The sequence below is a fragment of the Rutidosis leptorrhynchoides genome, unplaced genomic scaffold (genome assembly GCF_046630445.1).
Source record: "Rutidosis leptorrhynchoides isolate AG116_Rl617_1_P2 unplaced genomic scaffold, CSIRO_AGI_Rlap_v1 contig415, whole genome shotgun sequence".
Taxonomy (NCBI): Eukaryota; Viridiplantae; Streptophyta; class Magnoliopsida; order Asterales; family Asteraceae; genus Rutidosis; species Rutidosis leptorrhynchoides.
The window spans coordinates 33055-54136 of record NW_027266648.1 but is presented as its reverse complement, the minus strand read 5'-3'; the positions used below and the strand labels follow the sequence as shown (position 1 = coordinate 54136).

At 33.9% G+C, this 21082-nt stretch overlaps 4 protein-coding genes across 4 annotated transcripts; 2 read left to right on the top strand and 2 right to left on the bottom strand.

Moving 5' to 3' along the window:
- The first annotated feature begins 7021 nt into the window (after positions 1-7021).
- LOC139883548 (protein IQ-DOMAIN 33-like) lies at positions 7022-8555 on the top strand. The gene is made up of 6 exons (XM_071867711.1): positions 7022-7102; positions 7187-7361; positions 7397-7489; positions 7525-7772; positions 8010-8123; positions 8217-8555. Exons 1-6 carry the CDS (start codon positions 7022-7024, stop codon positions 8553-8555), a joined length of 1050 nt encoding a protein of 349 aa, XP_071723812.1.
- A 704-nt stretch (positions 8556-9259) lies between these two features.
- On the bottom strand, positions 9260-12102 carry LOC139883547 (uncharacterized). Its single transcript, XM_071867710.1, has 9 exons — positions 12048-12102; positions 11641-11774; positions 10903-10984; positions 10720-10787; positions 10507-10608; positions 10306-10395; positions 9988-10062; positions 9760-9900; positions 9260-9478 (listed from the first exon to the last, which is right to left on the bottom strand). The coding sequence occupies exons 1-9, from the start codon at positions 12100-12102 to the stop codon at positions 9260-9262; spliced, it is 966 nt and encodes a 321-aa protein (XP_071723811.1).
- A 1453-nt stretch (positions 12103-13555) lies between these two features.
- On the top strand, positions 13556-16093 carry LOC139883546 (putative BPI/LBP family protein At1g04970). The gene is made up of 6 exons (XM_071867709.1): positions 13556-13981; positions 14265-14404; positions 14904-15255; positions 15348-15596; positions 15682-15807; positions 15890-16093. Exons 1-6 carry the CDS (start codon positions 13556-13558, stop codon positions 16091-16093), a joined length of 1497 nt encoding a protein of 498 aa, XP_071723810.1.
- Positions 16094-19028: 2935 nt separating this feature from the next.
- On the bottom strand, positions 19029-19604 carry LOC139883544 (secreted RxLR effector protein 161-like). Its single transcript, XM_071867708.1, has one exon. It carries the CDS (start codon positions 19602-19604, stop codon positions 19029-19031), a length of 576 nt encoding a protein of 191 aa, XP_071723809.1.
- Between the last annotated feature and the right edge of the window lie 1478 nt (positions 19605-21082).

The window sequence follows — 21082 nt, the reverse complement described above, 5'->3', positions numbered from 1 at the left end:
TATAATTTCCTTTTATATGCAATGATCTAGTTTCCTTATATGCTATAAGTCTTTATGTTTTTGAATCCTTGCCTTGGAGAGGATGTCTTTAATTCCAACTGTTCATCTTGCCACTTCATCAATCCTGATTGTTTATTTTATCAAATCTTGTTCGTCGATGTATTTTCGGCCTATCACCGAATGATGAATATTGATCGCATTTATTTATATTACAACCATATATTATATTAATACACTAAAATGACATAATGTTCTTTATTTGAATAATACAATTACTAATCTACTTCTAACTTATTATTGTGTCAAAAAGAGACAATCTACCCTTACATGTGTAATACCGATTTATGTAAATGCCTACAACACATGTCATAACAAATATACAAGAACATTGCAACATGTTCCTCAACTGAGACATGGCCATTTTCTTTTAAACCACCATAAAATTCCAGCATATTAGACCAATTTCTCAAAGTTTGGAAAATTCATTCTAAGATTACCAACCATTGTACCTTTACAAACCTCGTTAAACAAACGTCTAAACATTTGCAATTCTATCATTAATCCTATCTTTAAAACTTTCACTCTGATGCTTAGACTACATAGTTTGGAGGACTACCTGGATAGCATTGTAGGCATTGCTTAGATTGTCCAACGACCTCTTCATCATCAGATAAGAAAGAAGGAAAATTAAAAACTTCTTCTTCTCCATTGTTCTTCTTGACTTATTAGAAATAATCAAGTCAAATTCAATTAACCTCTCATTTTAATTGGAATTAAAAGAGTAAAGGATCAGGTCATGTAGGGCTAGTCGGATTATGGCCGGAGAGGGGAGGATAGCGAGGGTTGATCTGGATCTGGGCGTCAGATTTGTTGGTCGAGTGGTTGGAGAGGAGTTATCGTGTTTGATTCAAAATGGAGAAGGAGAAGAAGATAATAAAATTGGTGGATTAAAATTCAAATAAAACGAGGGTATTTGATGTCATTTGTTTTAAGATTTTAAGGACAAAATGGACAATTCATAAAAAAAGTTGCAACGTAGCGAATTCGAGTTTAATTTGAATCAAAAAAGCTAACTAATCTGAATAATAGCGACAATAAGCCGAATTCCGACTCACAAATCAATTAATCCAAACTGAGTATTAACATGAACTAGATTTGTCAAACCAATCCGGTCCAAAATCCATGTATCCGAGCGAGCCCTAAAATTAGTGATGGCAATTCTATCTGAATCCGCGAAAATCTGCTATTTTTTATCCATCATGAAGCATATTTTAAGGACAAAAAATGTTGATGAATATTTATTTTATGATAAAAGGTTAGATTTTATTGAGTAATTGAGAAAGGAGAGGGGAAAAGAAAAGGAGAGGAGAGGGGGTAGGGGGGGAAATCTGTGAAATTTGATAGCCCTAACTCTTTTCGACTAAGTCACTTAAGAAGTAACTTAACCAGTTACAACTCAAACCTAATGTGACAACCACTTGTATATATCTCGATTTTATCAAAGTGATTAATCAGATGTGTAAATGATTTACTCAAGAATAATCTCAATACAACTAAGATAAACCTATTTTTAAGCTAGATGTTAAACAGCAGCAGATAACAAACAATCAATACTATCAAAACAGTCAAGCTACTCTAGAAACAATCTAAGTACTATAACTGTAAAAATAAAAGTATTGCAAATCCTAACACAGTTTATGACTAATAATCAAATGATAGTTCAGAGTACAATAAACTGCGAAAGATAAACTAGTACTTGGCCAGTAACAACTAGACCAGTACTTACAAATCAACTACAACTTACAAACAAACTAAATGCAATATAAAACGAGTGGTAGTTCAGCAAGAGCTGAACTAGACTTACAGTGGACTTCTAAGCTCCTGCTGATGCACTTTAGTCAAGTAAGTTGATGAGGCCTAAACCCCTTGTCTAGATGATGATGTAGATCGTGACTTAGCATTTCGAGTGTCGAACTAACTCGATTAAACTAATCTTGAGTTAGTGTTGTTCAAGTCGAACCAACTCAGTCTAAGGAATACTGAGTTAGTGCCTATAGGATCTTATTCAGTTGAGTTGGTACTGAACCAAAACCTTCTGATCTGACTCAGTTAGAATTACTGAATCAGCTACGTCAGCAACATCAATCAATTCTATAAATCTGACGATCTAAAGATATAATGGGACGTTTGTGCTATAAACTGTTTGTGTTAAAGATCTCTCTAAATAAATATGTTTTGTGCTTAGAAACTTTAACCGAATGGATCGGTCTTAACTATTAGAGTTAAACTAATTTAACTAAGTGACGTATAAAATATAATAAGCCTCTCTAAGATTGGTGTCGAGGTTTGGAGACTTAAGTACAAATCAAACAGATAATATTATGTTGAGCGTGCTGGTTTGATTTAAGTGATGTAACACCTCAATGACTAGAAACTTGACCAGTTGTTATTATTTGGTGGATGCGTTAACAATCCTAAAACAAATGCAGATTTACCCAGACTTGGAAAACGCGTTTAGGTGGATAGAACAGTTCTCGTTTAGATTAGATCAAACTGTTGGATCATATAGACGTTGTAGGTTTTTGGCACAATATAGATTAAACAATAACAAGAATAGTAGAGATTATACGCGAGAGATTCAATACGAAACAAATAACAACTTTGTTTAAATTTATTCAATAATGATATATCGTTGTTCGGCGTTAAATAACCAACACCTACGTCCGCGGACCAAAAGACCGGGTAGAAGTTTCTTACAATGGGGAGAGTAATATAACCCGAATTACTCAGATGCGTGTACAAGCCACACATCAAGACTATTGTTCGTAATTCAATTATCTCCTATGTAAATTCTAGACCTAGGACCGACCTATTCTAGGACCCTACCAATAACGAGCCACGACCGGCTAGTACTCTCGATCTCTACACACCACTCTAAGAATCTGGATAACGTATGGCAACAAACTAAAGGGTAGAGTGGAATAAACTTCACTCTATCTTCCTCCTTGTGCTCCGTTTGTGCAAAGAATGCTTGTCGACAAATCGTCTTCTATTTATACTTGCTTGGTGCCTTAATCGTCACTCCTTTACTTGATGAATAGAATGATGCGATTTGATTTGATTCTAATAATTTTCTTCCTTTACTTTCCAAATATAATTTCTTGATTAACAAGGAACTGAATCAGTATATTTTTAATTAAAATATACACGATTTAGTTTCCTTTTTGATTCTTGCTTCTTGCGAATTGTGTAGTTGTTCCCTAGCCATCGATTATTCCATGTCAATGATCTTCTTATGATTTGTTTTTTCAACATATTGATCGTTGATCCTTCCATATCAACGATCTTCAATTGATTTACTTTGTCAATGCATTGATCGTTGCACCCTTTATGTCATTATCCTTTGTTTATTTATTTCGTTGATATTCAAAATACTTGGATCAATTATATATTACAGGACTTATAACTAACTTTATTTACCAGTCAAAAAGTGACAATTCTGATTTCATGATCGTGCATTCACAATCTGCATTAGGGTGGCCGAGAGTTTCGAAATCCGCCATCCCCAATCCGCCGGATGAAAGTTGGGGGTGATTAACCAAGAACCGTTCGTCATAAGAGACGGCCTCCTATTAGGGCACTCTGCCGATGAGGCAAGCCTCGATTACAAATAGCGTTCAACGACTAGATAAGAGTTTAGTAGCTAGCTATTACACTTTCTGCTAAAATAATCTAACTATAGCACATACTCGATAACAGCTAAATAATCGTTTTGTATATGCAATCAAGGCTTGCCTCCAACAAGAATCCTAGAGCTTGACCTTTCTTGGTAACTAGAGTTTTTATCATTTGTAGGCTTTGAAACATCACGGATACTCACTATACTAGAAAAAAATATCCATGAATATAAGACAGATGGAAGAAAATTATCCACTTCATAAATAGATGTTAGGACGGATATGGAATGTTTATCCGTTGATATCTCCATACATAAAATAGAAATAATTATTAATTAATATATATATATAAATTATAGATTTTTTTAATTTTGATGTCTTGTTTTTTAATCCAATAAGAGATATCTATAGCAACGTTCTATTATTTGTTAAGTTACATCAATTTTATTTTAAAAATATTTTATTGTAACTATTAAATAATATAGCTATCATTGTCTAATAAATAAAATAGTTTTGTTACATCTTTCATTTATTTACGAGTAATGCTTGAGATTGTGACTTAATGTAGTGGCTAATGTAGTGAATTCATTAAATGATGACAAGTGGCATAAAAAATCTTGAATTTTGATTTTATTTCTTAAATTCAATGTAAAAGCTATTAAAATATTAAAGTTAATGACACATATCACCATATTATGAATCACTACATTAGTCCACTCCATTAATTCACGAGATAATAAATTTTTTGCTACATCAATAGTAAAAAAATTAACAAAATGCTACCTCGCGATTTTTTGCTATCATTTTGCTACACATCCGTTAATTTTACTAACAAAGTCATATATGCCGTCAAATTTTGCCTATGTGGCAGCAAACTTCCGTCAATTTTGCACAATCATCGCCAAACAAGCAACACATCACGTGCTAACTCAGCCAAAATGACACGTCCGCATCATCAACCTTCTAAAAAAATTTCTAGATTTCGACGGCCACTGACTCTTTATTTAATTTCAAATTCCGCAAACCGATGAACTAAAAAAATCAATGGATATCCATGAATGTCTGTTACCCGACATGGATACGGATACATGTGTAGCTTTTTATCCATCCCGAATATGGAGACGGAAATAGAGGGTGATTATTCTAAAAGGATGCGGAGGTGGAGATAGTAATATCCGCGGCCTTTGCCATCTCTAGATAAGATTGGTGTCATATGCTCTCTAGGCACCAGCTCATATAGAATAAAATGGATAACGTGATGTTCATTCATAATATTAAACTTTGAAAGGGGCTAAAGGGAGATATAATATAACGTGAAGGACTGAAATATAGTTTGGCCTTCTTTGTTTACTTTTATATCTGTAGTCTTTTTTTTTTTTTTTTTTTGAAGTTACTTTTATTAGTAACATATTGAGATAGATAGAGACTAATGATAAATTAACGGGGGAATTGAGATAGCCTAGACAGAGATGTAGCCAAAGCCAGATGTCAACATGTGTCGTGTCTGGGTTTTGGCTTGTGTCCATCAGTTTGTCCGTCAACGGTGGTCAAAGTTCGGCCCAATTTCTAAATCGAACCAAATTTAAGGTTTGTTCCACATGGAAAATGATGCGATCTCGTAACTCGTATTGTTTGTGATTGCGCAACTATAGAGAAAGCGATCTAGTTAATTTGGAGTTGAATTAAACCTAATAATATCATACTAATTTCGTATTAAAATACATGATGTTTGTAGTTTTAAAAACAAAATTTATTTTGATACGTAGAAAGTATAATTTTATTTGGAATTTTATGGCCTAATGTTATGTTGCTCATTGGAAAATCCACCTCATTACTTTTGTAGAGATCATGGTCGAGTCGAGTCATATCAATTTTTGATAATTTTAGGCTAAAACTTTTATCCCCTTCAAGGGCAAACATCATACGTATTACAAAACATATCGTCCATAACTTTCTAAGGGACGATTACAATGTCATTATAAAAGTCATTGTCAAATAGGCAACCAAGATAAGACTATCAAACACAAAAAAAAAAAAAAAAAAAACTTTTATAAATAAACTCTACCGTCTAAGCTCTTCATCTTCGCTTTTTTTTGTTTGACCATAAATAAATATCGACACGATACAGCGATAACTAAAATTTTTGTGGAACGCTTTATACTTAACACACACCTCAATATATAATATAAAAGAGCATATCGTCCCCTCCAGCTCGAATTCACGTCTTGAATTTTCATAATATGGTTCTAACATCAAAATTACATCTTTACGACCAAATCATATCTATTTTGATCGAACGAAGACCCGAACTCTTTCTTATGAAGAACTCTCTTTTTTTTCTTTTCTTTTTGAATTTGAAGAACTCTCTTTCTAATTGAGTTTTCAAACCAAACTAAAATATCAACTATATATCCTTGAATAAAGTGAGAGATTGTCACATAATTGGTTCAAAAGAATCTCATCTCGTCACCTTTTTCTTAATTTCACTCCCCCCACACCACTATTCAAGTATCACATTTCAATCATCGAATGGAACACTTCTTCTTATCCCAATCTACAGTTAATACCACATGCCTTGCTTTGTAATTTATACACATCAACTAATGACACAGCTAAAAAAGGTTTCTCATAACTTTAAATTAATTGCAGACATTTTTTGGAACATATATATACAGCTTTCTATTTCAAAACAATTTTCACTATTGAAATAAATATTCCATCAATTTCCTTATATCTGGTAGGTCATATATAAATTATGATTTGTTAGTTGATTTCGTGTTTGAAGCATACATTATTATCGTAGTCTAAATATGAGCGGTACAAATAAAATTGATTTGAGGAATTTTTTGTATGTGGGAATGCTTTTTATGATGATAAAACAAAAACTGTAAATGAAGGGCAACCCACTTTTTAGAGGACAATGATAAATGATCAGTACAGTCAGTATAAAGGAATACACATAGCCCCATTTGCAAGCAAACTTTTTGCACTGCAAGCCATGTGCAAAGAAAAAAAAAAGAAAAAAAGAATCATCACTCTTCTTCTAATCTGATCTTCTTTTTAAAATTAAAATAAATATTCTACACTGAAAAGGGTACTTGTACAGCTCTAAAGCTCAGCTAATTGCAGATTATACTAAGTTAATTACATGTGAGATATATTTATTTATAACATTAAAGTCAGATACTTAAGTTTATACTATATTAATTTAGTGCAAGTGTGCAACTGAGAGAAGAATGTCACTGCCAAAGAAGCTACATTATTATTCTATTCCAGAGTTTAAATAATGATTTTGAGTTTAAATAATTGAAACTAAATAGTACTTGCAAGAATAATTTTAGAAGATGAAGATACCTGGAGAAATGGTGAAGAATGTATTCTCTAGAAACAAGCCTAGGACAACACAAGAAAGCACTACTGCCAGTGTAAGTATATATCATCATAATCGCGATTAATCTTGTAGTAGTATTAATTCAAGGATTGTGTTTGTAATTTAATTAATCTTTCAGGTTAGGAGCTATAATGGAATGAGTAAGAGAAGATGGAATTCTGTTAGATCATACCTTTGTGGAAATGAGTTATTCAATTCCGTCCTTGCGGAAGAAGATTCAGCTTCGTTCAAGAGCTCCGAGGTCACTATAACACAGCCTTTACATTTTCATCAAGACAATGGAGAAATTCAGAGTAAACTGGAGACCAAAAAAATAATAATATAACAGAAGATGAGATGAAGAATTCAATATCAAAGTTGTTCCTTGAAGACGATGCTGCGATCATCATACAATCAGCCTTCAGAGACTTCCTGGTTGCTTATAGCCACATTTTCTAGTATCAATCCTTACTCAACCAAAGTATATAATTTCTCACATTGCTAAATATAAATTATATCTTCAGGCTAGACGTCAAAGCAAAGAAATGAAATTAGAAGATGATAAGCAGGAGGAGGTCCTCACTGCGACTGAAAGTCCCAGTAGGAATTCCATCGCAACATCTGTCGAAGTTCAGGCTGGAAATTCTGTGGAAGCTCTCTCTGTTTCTGAAGAAAGTGTAGTTTTACATCACCAAAAAGCTAGAACTCAGGTCTTCAGGATAAAGGTGAAAGAAACTAGCAATTAGCATTTGTTATGCGGGACAGGACGTCACATGCAGATCATAATCCTGGGCGATTTTGAATACAATGCAAATGTTATAATTTGTATTCGAAATTTTCAAGAATAATGACTATAATGCCGTTGTTTTGTCTTGCTCATCGCAAAATCCAACAAATAACATAAAGTTTTTTCCACTTAGAACAGATAATGAGTGAATTTATGGTTTTCTTGGAAGTAACAGGAAGATTGGGATGATAGCACTGTGAGTAGCAACATATCGAAAATGAGAATTCAGAACAGACTAGAAGCGATGACTAGACGAGAGAGGGCTTTAGCTTATGCATTTTCTCAACAGGTAAAACCAAACAAATCTCTTCAATTAGTTTATGTATGTATATGATATAGCTGACTCAGTCTGACTGGACTTTATTTTGTTTTTTATATATAGCTGAGGATATGTTCGAAGAAGAAACACAAATCCGACGGGAGTGCAGAAGAACCAAACATGGGATGGAGTTGGCTAGAGAGGTGGATGGCGACACGTCTTCCTGAAAGTTTACCAGTTGAAAGCAAACAAAGTTACAATAATCACAATGTGCCGAACTTTGTTGTGCGGAAGAGTTTCTTTGATTTTTCCATCGGAGAAGAAAAGGAGAGCTGTGGATCAAACGAGGTATCTGTTCATCATGATACCTTATCAGAAAAAGATAACGAGTATGAACAAGCAGCTGGGGATTACAAGAAATGCAAAACTGAATCAATATCTGAAGACAAAATTGATGAATGAATCTGAAAAACAGTGAGATATTCAAGAGTATTGGTTGAATTGATGTGTTAGTGTGAATTTGGCTTGGAATATCAATGGTATATCGTTTTAGGTGGTGTTGTGAGGTCTACTAATACATGTTTTTTTTAACTTTTCTAGATACATTCAAGAAAAGATGTATATATTCACTAATATTGACTAAGTGCATCTCTTTTTGAATGTATGAAGAAAAGCTAAATAAATACTCTCTCCGTCCCAAAATAGATGCAAATTTTTCAATACAAATTGTATGTAAAAAATTGCATCTATTTTGAAATGGAGGTAGTATGTATTAACAGGAGGGAATATATTGCAATGTCAATTGTGTTACAAAATAGCACTCCCCATTGATGTAAATAAAGATCATCTGTGCAACTAATGTAATTTTCTTATTAAACAACCAACTTGCTCAAGAAAACAATCTTCGCATTATGATATCCAAAATTGAGTTTGCAATATCCATACTTGAGCGACAAGGGATCTATCGTCTTCGATTTCTTGAATTCCAAGCAATTCAATATTCTGTTCAGTGCAGTGCATGTATATGGGCACATACAGTATTATTCACTGTAATTATTTTTCTATAGAATCACATTTCAACAACAAATCATATAGTAACAAAACAATTTAAAGGGCTGTTTGACCAAAAGAATAGAACAAACAATCATCCATAGTGTATAATGTTGTCATGTCCCAAGAGCCCATGATATTCCTACATGGTGTGACCTGTGTATTCTAGATTTTATGGGTGGTAGATCAGTTGTAGGTAATTTTTTGACGTCTGATTTCTTAGCACAGATCATTGATTTTTCAAGTACAGCCGACTCCTTAGTTTCAGCAAGGAATTGGAGCCCTTTGAGAGAGTTGTCTTCTTTATATTTGACTGCTGATTGTTTAGCAACATCCTGTTGAATTGTAAGAAACATTTTTTGTTATGCCTTGTGAAAGAGGTTGGTTTAAAACTACTTGTCTTTTCGGAGACTGTACGCATTACGCTCTATTCAGTATACTCACTCTGCCCACTCCATATGTATTCTATGTGATTAGTAATGTTCATTAATGGCATTTTGGTCAAAGTATAAGTATCAGTTATGTCATAGCTTCCTTAATGTATGCTAAACAACATTAAAATGCAAGTATTTTGATACGGAGTGAATCATATGCAAAACACAGACAGATAACTGACCTCGAGAAGTTTAAGATCTAGCCCTTTTACTCTAATTTTAGGATCTACCCCATCTTTGAAGCCTCTAGCAGATTGACAAAGATACCACAGACCTTTGTTCGTTATATCCTGTTTACTTTCAAGAAGTTCAATCTTCCCTTCCTGTTGAGTTCAATGAAAATACAACATCAGTAACCCTACACTAGAGATTGACATGCCTGCCAAATTGAACAAAAAATTATAACTTACCAACCCACAGAGCATTTGGTGTATCGTATCAACATCGTAACCAATATGCGAAAGGTTTGAGTTCATCTCACTCACCTGAATTCATGTAAGATTTAAAGTTAACAACGCATAGTTATAACTTATAAGCATACAATTATTCAAAAAAACATGTCGGGCCTATTCATGCTAAGCTATAAGTTTTCTTATTGAAATTGAAAATTTTCCAGAAAAAAGATTAACATCGAGTTGATAGATCCCATTTGTAGTTATTGTAAGCACTAAATAGATATCTACTTAAAAGAAAAATAGTGTAGACAAAAGAAAAAGAGTATCCCGTACATCATTTGAAATTAGCCTGGTGGTTTCCTTCTGTTCTTCCAGTTTCCAATCCAAACTTTCCAGTCTCTTTGCTAGATGTTTCTTTGTCGACTGCACACGTTAAGTTTTGGAATAGAATTGAATATGATGCAGCTTAATCATAGAGAAAGGTCAAGTGACAAAGAGAAAATTACACAAAAAAAGTATAACAATCATTCTTACAGCCAATGTTTCTGACAGATTGTCTAGCTGAGTTGACACATTGTTTACAGCACTTGCCATATTTTGCTTCGTCACATACATAACATCAGAAAATGACCAGCCCTGCACAACATTGGGAATATTTCAGCAAAAACTGCAATAACCAAGAAAAAACAAAACGAAACCGGAGTAGTTTTAACTGAAAAAGCTTTTGCCATTCGGGGAAACATTTACCTTCCACCACATGTAACAATATCCCATCGCTCCAGCTGCAGCAGCAGGAACCAAATATGATGCTAAACCTGTGTGAAAAGATAATGTGTGGACAGAACATCATAAGTATCCATCCTTTAACTCCTCATTGAATCAGCAGTGTAAACTCAATATGAGAGTTTCTAGAGTAAAGTAATTACGTACCATTAGAATCAGAATTTCCATTAAATATGGTTACAGGACTTGACAAGGTTAATTCTTTGATCTCTTGGGCCAATTGTTGAATCTGAGAACAGAAGAAGATATTAAGCATAATGTTCTTATAGATGACTGAAACAGTTCTGAATCTTCTCCATTAATAGCAATTAAGCTACAACTTGACATATCAGAAGTAAACGAACTCGATTATATTTGTTAACAGTCCTCCAGGGTATTTTCCACAGAGGCAAGAAACATATTTGGTCAATTAAGGAGCCATCAAATTGAATTAAATGTTTAAATTGTTGATAAAGAACAATTACATGTTGCAGTCTGAAGAACAATACCAGCTCATTTAGTATATTCAAAAATCAACAGTATCGTATTCAGTCATTATCTATCGAAATCGAGATTTTGTAATGCAGTAGGCTATCAGTTACGGGTTATCCCTTTAGTAAGCCGACTTGGGCGGATTTCATTGGAGAGTTTTTTCACACGAAGACTTGAATTTATTAACTATAAACTACCATATTCCACACATTTTACCATGACAGAACAGTAATGGAAACATATCACACACATCCTAACGAGGAAGGGCCAAAGTTGTATATACTTAAATGGCTATTTGAATAATAGTAGAATGGACATGAGTGTGATCCACTAGCCGGCATAGATAAACAAGTCACTTATCTTTGTTCATGGATGAAACAGTAGACGTAAAAAGAGGATGGATTTTGCAAATACCTGTGCAAGAAGAAGCGCAGTATCGTATTTATGGGATCCGATCTCAACTTCATCGACACCTTTGAGTAACTCCTGAAGCTGTGAAATGAGCTCAGAAAGTCTACCACTTCTTAAAACAATCGAACCAGTCAAACCTACATAAAAATCCAATCAAAAGCAAGAAATGGGTTTATTTATTATACACTCACAATCCAATTAAAAATTCTACAATCAGCTCATAAACAGCTATTATAATTATTTCCAAGAATCCAACAAATTAAAAGTGTCTTCAACAAGCAATTTGGATGTTGGTAGAATCATCAATCAAAGCTCAATCTAAGATAAATACTAGAGTAATTTATAAGCAATATAAGCGGCAATCAACTACTAGTAATAAGATAAAACTAATGGAGGAATAGAATAGATACCTGCTCCGACGAGGATGAGGACTTTGGAGGTTTGAACACCGGCCTGCAAAGCCATTTCTGTCTTCCTCTTTTTTTTTTTTTTTTTATCTCGCTTTTAGACAGAGTAAGAAAATAATGGCAATACCAGAAATGCCCATCCTTGTTACTATATATTACGCCACACCGCACCAACTGATTATTTTTACTGTTTCGGTTTGGCAGTTCGATTCTGGTTTGGTTCAGATCCCAGTTAATTCCACACGAGCATCAACTCCTCAATTTGTCCAAAGTTTTGGTTATAGGGTCAGATTGATTGAGTGTGATATTGTCAGATCGAACTAATTCTGGTTCAATAAGATTATGAATTAAAAATCAAGCCGATGTAATTAAATTATTAACTACTTTTATGTTTTATTACTACTATAATATAAGCCGATGTACCACAAATCTGTCTAGGAGCAAAACTATCAAACACACTACCCCACCCCACCTCGATCAATGTAGCAAAATTTGTTGTTTCGATAGGATGTAAAACGATCTAGTATGGAGAATATGTGTTTTTTTCGATAATTTTGATTCTTGTAAGGATCGTAGAATATAATGTTTTTAGAATAGTATTTAAGCGTCAACGTCCTGAACAAGCCTGCAAGACTCATCACGATGTCGAAAGTTTCGTGGTGTCACTCGGTCTAGAGAGAGAAGTGTCTATCTTTAAGAGCGAGAGAGTTGTCCAAATGTGTCTACTTGCAGCGGCGGATGCATTTATGATTGATAGTATGGTTCAAATGACTTATGGACATAGAAGCTCTTTGATAGCGACCAGTGACAGGAAGGTCGTGGATCTTCTCGGCTTTGGACGCTCGTTGTCTCTTGAGGATGATAAAGGTCGATGGTCTTTCTGCTCTCGGACGCTCATTGCCTCTTTAAAAGGCAGAAGCCGAACATGATCGTGTCTCTCCCAATAAAATCATTTGTTTACTTGAAAGAAAAAAATAATAGAATTACTTGAAATCGAAAAAAAAAATTCAGCGCATATATATCTCTTTAATTATAAACCTCAAAATAATTTTTTTTTTAACATTTCCGTTATAATAGTTCTGTTACATCAATAACGTTAAGAGAGAAAAATAAAAAAGTTGGGAAAGTGATGAATCACGTGTAAATAGTTAGTTGTGTTTCAAAATTTATTTTGGCAAAGAGTCCAACTAGTGAAAAACTAATTGCAATGTTGAGAAATTGTGACCGTATGAAAATTGAACTTGGTGTAGAATTTTTCTTATAGCAAAGAATTCTAACTCAAGAAGTGATAAGGATTTTGCATTAATTTCAAGTTTAGGCTAATCAACCAGATTGAATGTATCGGGTCAAGCTTAATTGGATGTACATAGTACAAATTAATAAGGGTATTTTAGGAATTGCAAGTTGCTTTTCGTGCTTGTCTGTCTATCTGCCTGTCTTGTTCTCTGCAATAAAGAAGAAGACCGCATGGAAACCAGAAATGAAGAAGAGAGCAGAGAAGAGAACCAACAATGGCGATTGCCATTCTCCTTATCGCAACCTCTCTTCTCTTCATCCCGTCATCATCAGTACTAACCCATCTTCTCTCTCAACCTCAAGAACCCCAAGCTTACACTTCAATTCTAATATCCGAACAAGGCCTCGACTTCGTCAAAAGCCTGCTCATAACCAAAGCAATCTCTTCGGCAATCCCACTCCATATCCCCAGAATTCATAGATCGATCAAGTTCCCGTTTCTGGGTAGCGTTGATGTTGAGCTATCAAACATTACAATCTATGAAATTGGGGTTTCTTCGTCCCTTGTCAAGCCTGGCGAAACCGGAGTTTCGATTATTGCATCAGGGACTACTTGCAATCTAAGTATGGACTGGGAATATGATTACTTTTCTTGGGTTTTTCCTTTTGATGTCTCCGATAAAGGGAAGGCCACTGTTCAGGTATCGATTTTGGAAATGTGTTCTTATTAGGTTTCCATTGTTTGTAGAATATCTTCATTAGCTAATGAGTTTTGTTTGGACTGGTATACTGATTTCAAGTTTTTGCATTGGCTTTTTGTTCTTGAGGGAGTTGGAATTGTGTTGTTAACCTGTTCCTATGATTGGTTTTCTTTATGAAGAGATTCTTTGTTCGTGTTCAAGTACGAGTGTTAGAAACCATTTTCATTTTCATGCGACTGTCTAGTTCAATTTGGATACTGATAATCTTCTGGCATGCTATTAGGTTGAAGGCATGGATATTGAGCTTACATTAGGCGTGGAGAACAACCAAGGGACTCTTAACCTTAACCTTATGGAATGCAGTTGTTCTGTTAAGAATATCTCTATAAAATTGGTTGGAGGAGCTTCTTGGCTTTATCAAGGGTAAGTAGTTTTGCTGTGCCTGATTTACCTCATCCAGTCTGAATGCCTTTTTATTTATCAGCAGTTGCATAATGTGGCGGCATTCTCGTAATAGAAGTTTTTTAGTAGCTTTAGTGGCGTAATATATATTTCATTTATTGATTTTTAAGTTACAATGATGATTCTTAGTGGAGATATTTATTCTGTAAACAAAGATTGATTGGAATTCGGAAGGATACATTTAATGCGATTTGTTAATGCATAATTGAAACATGCCGTTGTTGCTTCATAGAACTGGCTTAGGGTGAAACTCCATTAGTCTTTACTATTTGCCATTTTGGAGAATGAGAATCTACCAAAGCAGATTTTGCTTGTAGCAAATCTTCAATGGTTTGGTTTCTCATTCTTCTTAATTTTTATCACTGCGTGTTGTTATTATGGAGGCCTTGGTTTTAACATCTTCTGGTTGAAAGCATGAACGGTGCTTCTTGTTTAATTCTTTTTTCCCTTCATTTCTCAGGATGATTAATGCATTTCAAGAGCAAATTGGGTCTGCAGTGGAGAATGCTATCACCAAGAGCCTGAAAGAGGGGATTTGTAAGCTTGATTCAGTGTTGCAGTCTCTTCCTAGGGAAATTCCAGTGGATGATTATGCTTCCTTGAATGCAACTTTCTTAAATAATCCTTCACTAAGTAACTCTTCCATTGGATTTGACATCAACGGGCTATTTAGAGCAAGGGAGAAAGATCCTAGCCATAAACTGTTCTCTAAGAATTCTCTGTCTTCAGTTATTTGCTCCGATAACTTGAAAATGCTTGGTATTTCACTTGATGAGGAGGTCTTTAACTCTGCATCAACTTTATACTATGATGTAAGCTCTGAATTCATTAAAATGAATATTTCTAATGTCTTTTGCTGTGTTGCACCTAACGAAGTTTTGATTTTCATACAACTCACTTTCAGGCTGAGTTTATGCATTGGATTGTTGACAAAATTCCAGACCAGTCTCTTTTGAACACAGCTGGATGGAGATTCATTATACCCCAACTTTACAAGAAATACCCAAATGATGATATGAATTTGAATATCACTCTATCTTCTCCACCAATAATAAAGATATCAGACCACAACATTGATGCTACAATATATGCTGACTTGACAATTGATGTTCTACATGAAAGTCGAGTAATTCCTGTTGCTTGTATTTCACTGGTAAGTTCGTAGTTCACGCCAGCGTTCATATCTATACCGTTCCTTTTTCATAAATCATCACCATCATTGTCTATTAACTTATCAGGTGATTCGTGGCTCTGGTTCAGTCAGTATCTCTGGAAATAACCTCACCGGTAACGTAAAATTGAATGACTTTACGATGTCACAGAACTGGAGTGAAATCGGAAATCTGCACTTGTATCTGATTCAGGTATGGATTTTGCTTTTTAATGCTTAAATTTAATTTTTAACCTGGATTTTGGAACAAAGTTTTACTTTTTTTTTTGCTGCAGCCGGTAATGAGGACGTTAATACAAACTGTTTTCATGCCATTTGCAAACACACATCTATCGAATGGCTTTCCTCTACCAGTCATTCACGGTTTCACTCTTGAAGATGGTGAAATAATTTGTACAGAGTCAAAAATTACAGTATGCAGTGATGTATCATATTCAGATACATTCGTTCTTAACCGATCTCTCATCTATTCACAATAGAATCATTTTGTACTTTTGTCTGTAAATTGTTCATGTCGTAAATCATTGTTCAGTGAAAAGAGAATAAAGTTCTCCATTTTTAACTTCATACTAGTATTCCATATGATATAGTAGTAGTAGTTTGGAATTTCAAAGTGGTCGGACATGATCGAGGCGAAGTGAAAGTCCCCGTTGACTCTAGATTGACAAGGGTAGATTCGTCACTTCATCAACCATGTATTTGGCGCCGGGCTCTCTATTTCGTTTGTCAATACTAGTTTTCATGATGCCTTTGCAATGCATGAAATTACTTGGTATATTTAATACTACATTTTTGTAGATATAATTTTCTTTTTGGATTTTTCTATAGGTGCAATTTTCCACCCATTAACAATCCTAATATAGAAATAATTAGTTATAAAGATAAAATCTTAACTAACCTCTAACTATAACTTAATAATAAATTATAACAAATTCTCTTTATTTTAAAAATATATTAATTGCTTTATAATTAAATGAATTTTATTAATCCAAAATTTTAGGTCTTACACGTAACAATTAAAGCAAATTAACAATCTCTTAGCCACTATACAATTACGTAGTATGGTGTAAAAATTACTTCATCCTTATAAAAAGCAAATATAAACCGATTTAAGGTACACATCTATTTAATATCATTTTATTTATGTATTAAAGAGGTTCCATTTCAAAGAAGAACTGCAAGTTGAAGATGAAGTAATCTATCCGATTTTTCTATTAAGTTTTAGACGATCAATTCTATATATTTGTCTTAGTTTTGACATGATTTTCGTTTCAAATTTTTTATTTTGTCAAATTTATTTTTAATATATGTTTTACATCGGCACCGAAAGATTTTGCTGGTTACCTATGAATGACGAAGATGGATTATTTAATCGTCTGTTTTCTTTATTGTTATGTGATTTGAGCTAAAAATTTGGAAAGAGATAATTAATTCAATTTAAAATATAGAGAAATAAATATATAATTTAAAGATGGGAGAAATAAGTGGATTTCAAAATAATTTATTACTAAATTAATTAGTGTAGTTAGGACTTGGTTAAAATTTTATCTTTATAACTAATTATTTTTATATTAGGATTATTAATGAGTACAAAGTTTCGGATTAATAGAATTTTAAGGATAAATTGTTCAATTTATCCTTTATTTACTATGGAGTATTAACTGAATTAATTAAAATAAAATTATTATAATAATCTAATATAAAAAGTGAAAATTATGAGTCTCCATATTGGGGCTGTGCTGATTGCACGAAGAGGAATGCTAACCTCACGAAGAACTTTAGCCTAAATTTCACTTTCAACCCTTAATATTACTTTATGTACTCCTATATAGACTTAGCTGAATGACTCATCCCTAATTTTTTACTCACGAGTCCACTCTTCCTTCTCTCAGAATAAAAAAAAAGTTTGGTCTACGACCAACAAGCAATAGCACGTGACAATTTTTTTATTTTGTATTTAAGAACGTGTGACATATGAATATTTTTTTAATATTTTTCCTAAATATTTTCTATTTTATCTTAAAACATAAAATAATATAAAATACAAATATGGTATATTTTTATTATTTTATAATATTATATTAAAATTATTATCATGTCATAATAAAAAATCTACATCATATATATCCTTAAAAGTTAAAGTAAAAGAATCGATAATTATCACCTGTCACTTTTTGTTGGATGTTAACCTGCATTAGCAAGAGGTAAATTTTTTATTTTAAAAAAACACATTTCCTTTTCCGACTCGATTCATCTATTTTGCCTCTGGTTTTTCTTCATGCACTCAACTTTTTTTTTTGACAATCATGCACTCAACTTCTTCATCTCATATCAATAATTTGGAGTTCGGACACTGTCACTGATACTTCGCTATATATTCTAATTATTTTGAAGGTTATGGTCAGATTAACTACTGAGAAATTGCAGGATTCTAAGGAATTGATTCAAAGCTGAAGAGTGATCAAAACATGAAAACATAGTTTAATTCGAAAGTTAGAGATGAGCTACATATTAGAATTTAATTGCGTAGAACAATAAGGATTCGACAGTAATAACGTAGCGGAGGCATACCAGAAGATGATGCCATGATCGTCGTCGATTATTCCTTGATTGATCTTCGAATATCAGATGAAGTTTTCCAAAACTTGATAAAAGACGGATTTTTGGATTTCTGTTCTTGTATGGAGGAAGAAGAGAATACCATTACTTTTATTGTTCCAGGAACCACACTCATGTTTTTTTAATTTTAATTTAGTCCATCAATAAATTAGAATTACTCTATAGGTCCTACATTTCCGATTAACATCTTGATTGGTACATAAAAGTCTACACTATCCATTTTAATCCTTTTCACATTCGTAGACGTAACTTTACGACAACTTATAATATATGATCCTTTTACATATTAAACCCAATGTTTGATTATAATCCAACAATCTCCCACTTGGGCAATATGATAAAATCTTATGAGCATATATTATAAAACTAAAGGGAGCTCCAAAATTGTATTGTCGTTAAACTTATTGCACCCCGAACAATCCCGTCCATCAATTATGTTAATGAAAGGATCAAAGTGGTATTCGTTACATTTAGTCGTAACTTAACCGCAATGACCATATTTATCAACACAACCAAATGACATGGATCTAGATGCAAATCTGTAGTGTGGAACATTACACGCAATGTGATGCAACGTGCTTATTCCAACTGGTTCACCTTAATCCGAAGTGAGGTCAAAAACTGAAAGACAGAATGAATTCCAAAAGAATTTTATTTCTGCAGAAAATATGTCTATATTTAAAACATTCATACATATTCAACAAAATCATACAAACTCCCACTACAACAGAAAATCCTCCGAAGATATAACCTTTAGTGAGCGGATCCGCAATCATGGAGTTTGTACCAATATGCTCAATAGCAAAAATGTCCATTATGTACTCTTTCTTTTATTGCCAGGAACTTGATGTCAATATGTTTCGACTTCGTCGAGCTCCTGTTATTGTTGGCAAACATGACCGCCGATTGATCATCACAGTATAGTTTCATTGGTCTCCCAATACTATTCACTACACGCAGTCCAGTGATAAAATTTCGTAACCATATGCCATGTTCTGACGCCTCAAAGCAGGATATAAACTCAACTGCCATGGTAGAAGTTGCAATAAGAGAATGTTTTACACTTCTCCATGTAGCAGCACCTCCTGCTAGAAGATAGACATAATCAGAAGTAGATCTCATACTATCTGTACATCCGGCATGATTTGCATAACCGATGACCTCCAAGATGTCTGATCTTCTGTAAGTGAGCATGTATTCTTTTGTTCTCTTTAGGTACCTTAAAACCCTTTTGACTGCTTTCCAATACTCCAAACCAGGTTTACTTAAGTATCTGCAAAATATACCTAAAATGTACGCAATATCCGGACGCGTACAAACTTGAGCATACATGATGCTCCCTACTGCCGAAGAATATGGAATGTTTTCCATTTCCTTTCTTTCAAGTTCGTTCTTAGGGCATTGATTGAGACTAAATTTGTCTCCCTTAGATATTGAGGTATTTCCTGGTTTACAATTTTACATGCCATATCTTTTCAACACTTTCTCGATATAGTTCTTTTGCGATAATCCAAGTATACCAGAAATACGGTTCCGATGTATTTGATTTCCTAATACAAAAGAAGCATTATCAAGATCTTTCATTTCAAACTTTTGTGTCAAAAATCTCTTAGTCTCATGCAACAATTCCATGTCATTGCTGGGTAGTAGTATGTCATCCACATATAAAATTAGGAAAATGAATTTACTCCCATGGAACTTATGATATATGCATTCATCAACTATGTTGGATTCAAAGCCTAATGAAACAACAACTTGATGAAATTTAAAATACCACTGTCTTGATTCTTGTTTGAGTCCATAGATGGATTTCTTGAGTTTGCAAACCATCTTCTTTGGATCATCTGATACAAAGTTTTCTGGTTGCACCATATAAATCGTTTCCTCAATGTCTCTATTAAGAAAAGCGGTCTTTACATCCATCTGATGCAATTCAAGATCAAATTGTGCCACCAATGCCATTATGACTCTAAAAGAATCTTTCGAGGATACCGGAGAGAAAGTTTCTTTATAGTTAATTCCTTCCTTTTGAGTAAATCCTTTCGCGACAAGACGTGCCTTATGTCTTTCCACAATACCCTTCGAATCCCTCTTGGTTTTAAAAATCCATTTACAACCAATTGGTTTCACACCTTCGGGCAATGTAACAAGATCCCAAACTTCATTATCCTTCATGGATTTCATCTCTTCATTCATGACATCTATCCACTGTTGAGCTTTAGAACTTCCCATAGCTCGACGGAAATTAATCGGATCATCCTCCAACATTTCCACGTCGACTTCATGTTCTTGCTCTTGAAGAAATACATAATAATCATCCGATATTGCATTTCTTCTTTCCCTGGTGGATTTCCTTAATGGAACAAGTTCTTGAGATGTTGAAGGTTGATCAACCGGTAAATTACCTTGTGGTAAATCATTTTGAGTATATATCGGTAAATCCTTATCCGGTAAATTCTCTTGAATGATTTCCTTGTTCGATAGATTTTCTTGATTAGGGAGAGGTTGCAAATCAATCTCGAATGCAGTTTCCTCTTCAAAGGTAATTTCTCTAGCCTTATCTCCCCCCATAACCTCAACATCTTCAAAGAACTTTACAGTTCCTGACTCAAAAATAGACCTGTTCGCAGGATCATAAAACTTAAAACCCCTTGATCTTTCCGAATAGCCAATGAAATAACAACTAATAGTCCTAGAGTCCAGCGTCTTTTCATTTGGCCGGTAAGGACGAGCTTCAGCTGGACATCCCCAAACATGAAAGTGGTTCAAACTGGGTTGCCTACCCGTCCACAATTCATATGGAGTCCTATTGTTAGCTGCTTTTGTCGGCACCCTATTAAGAATGTAGG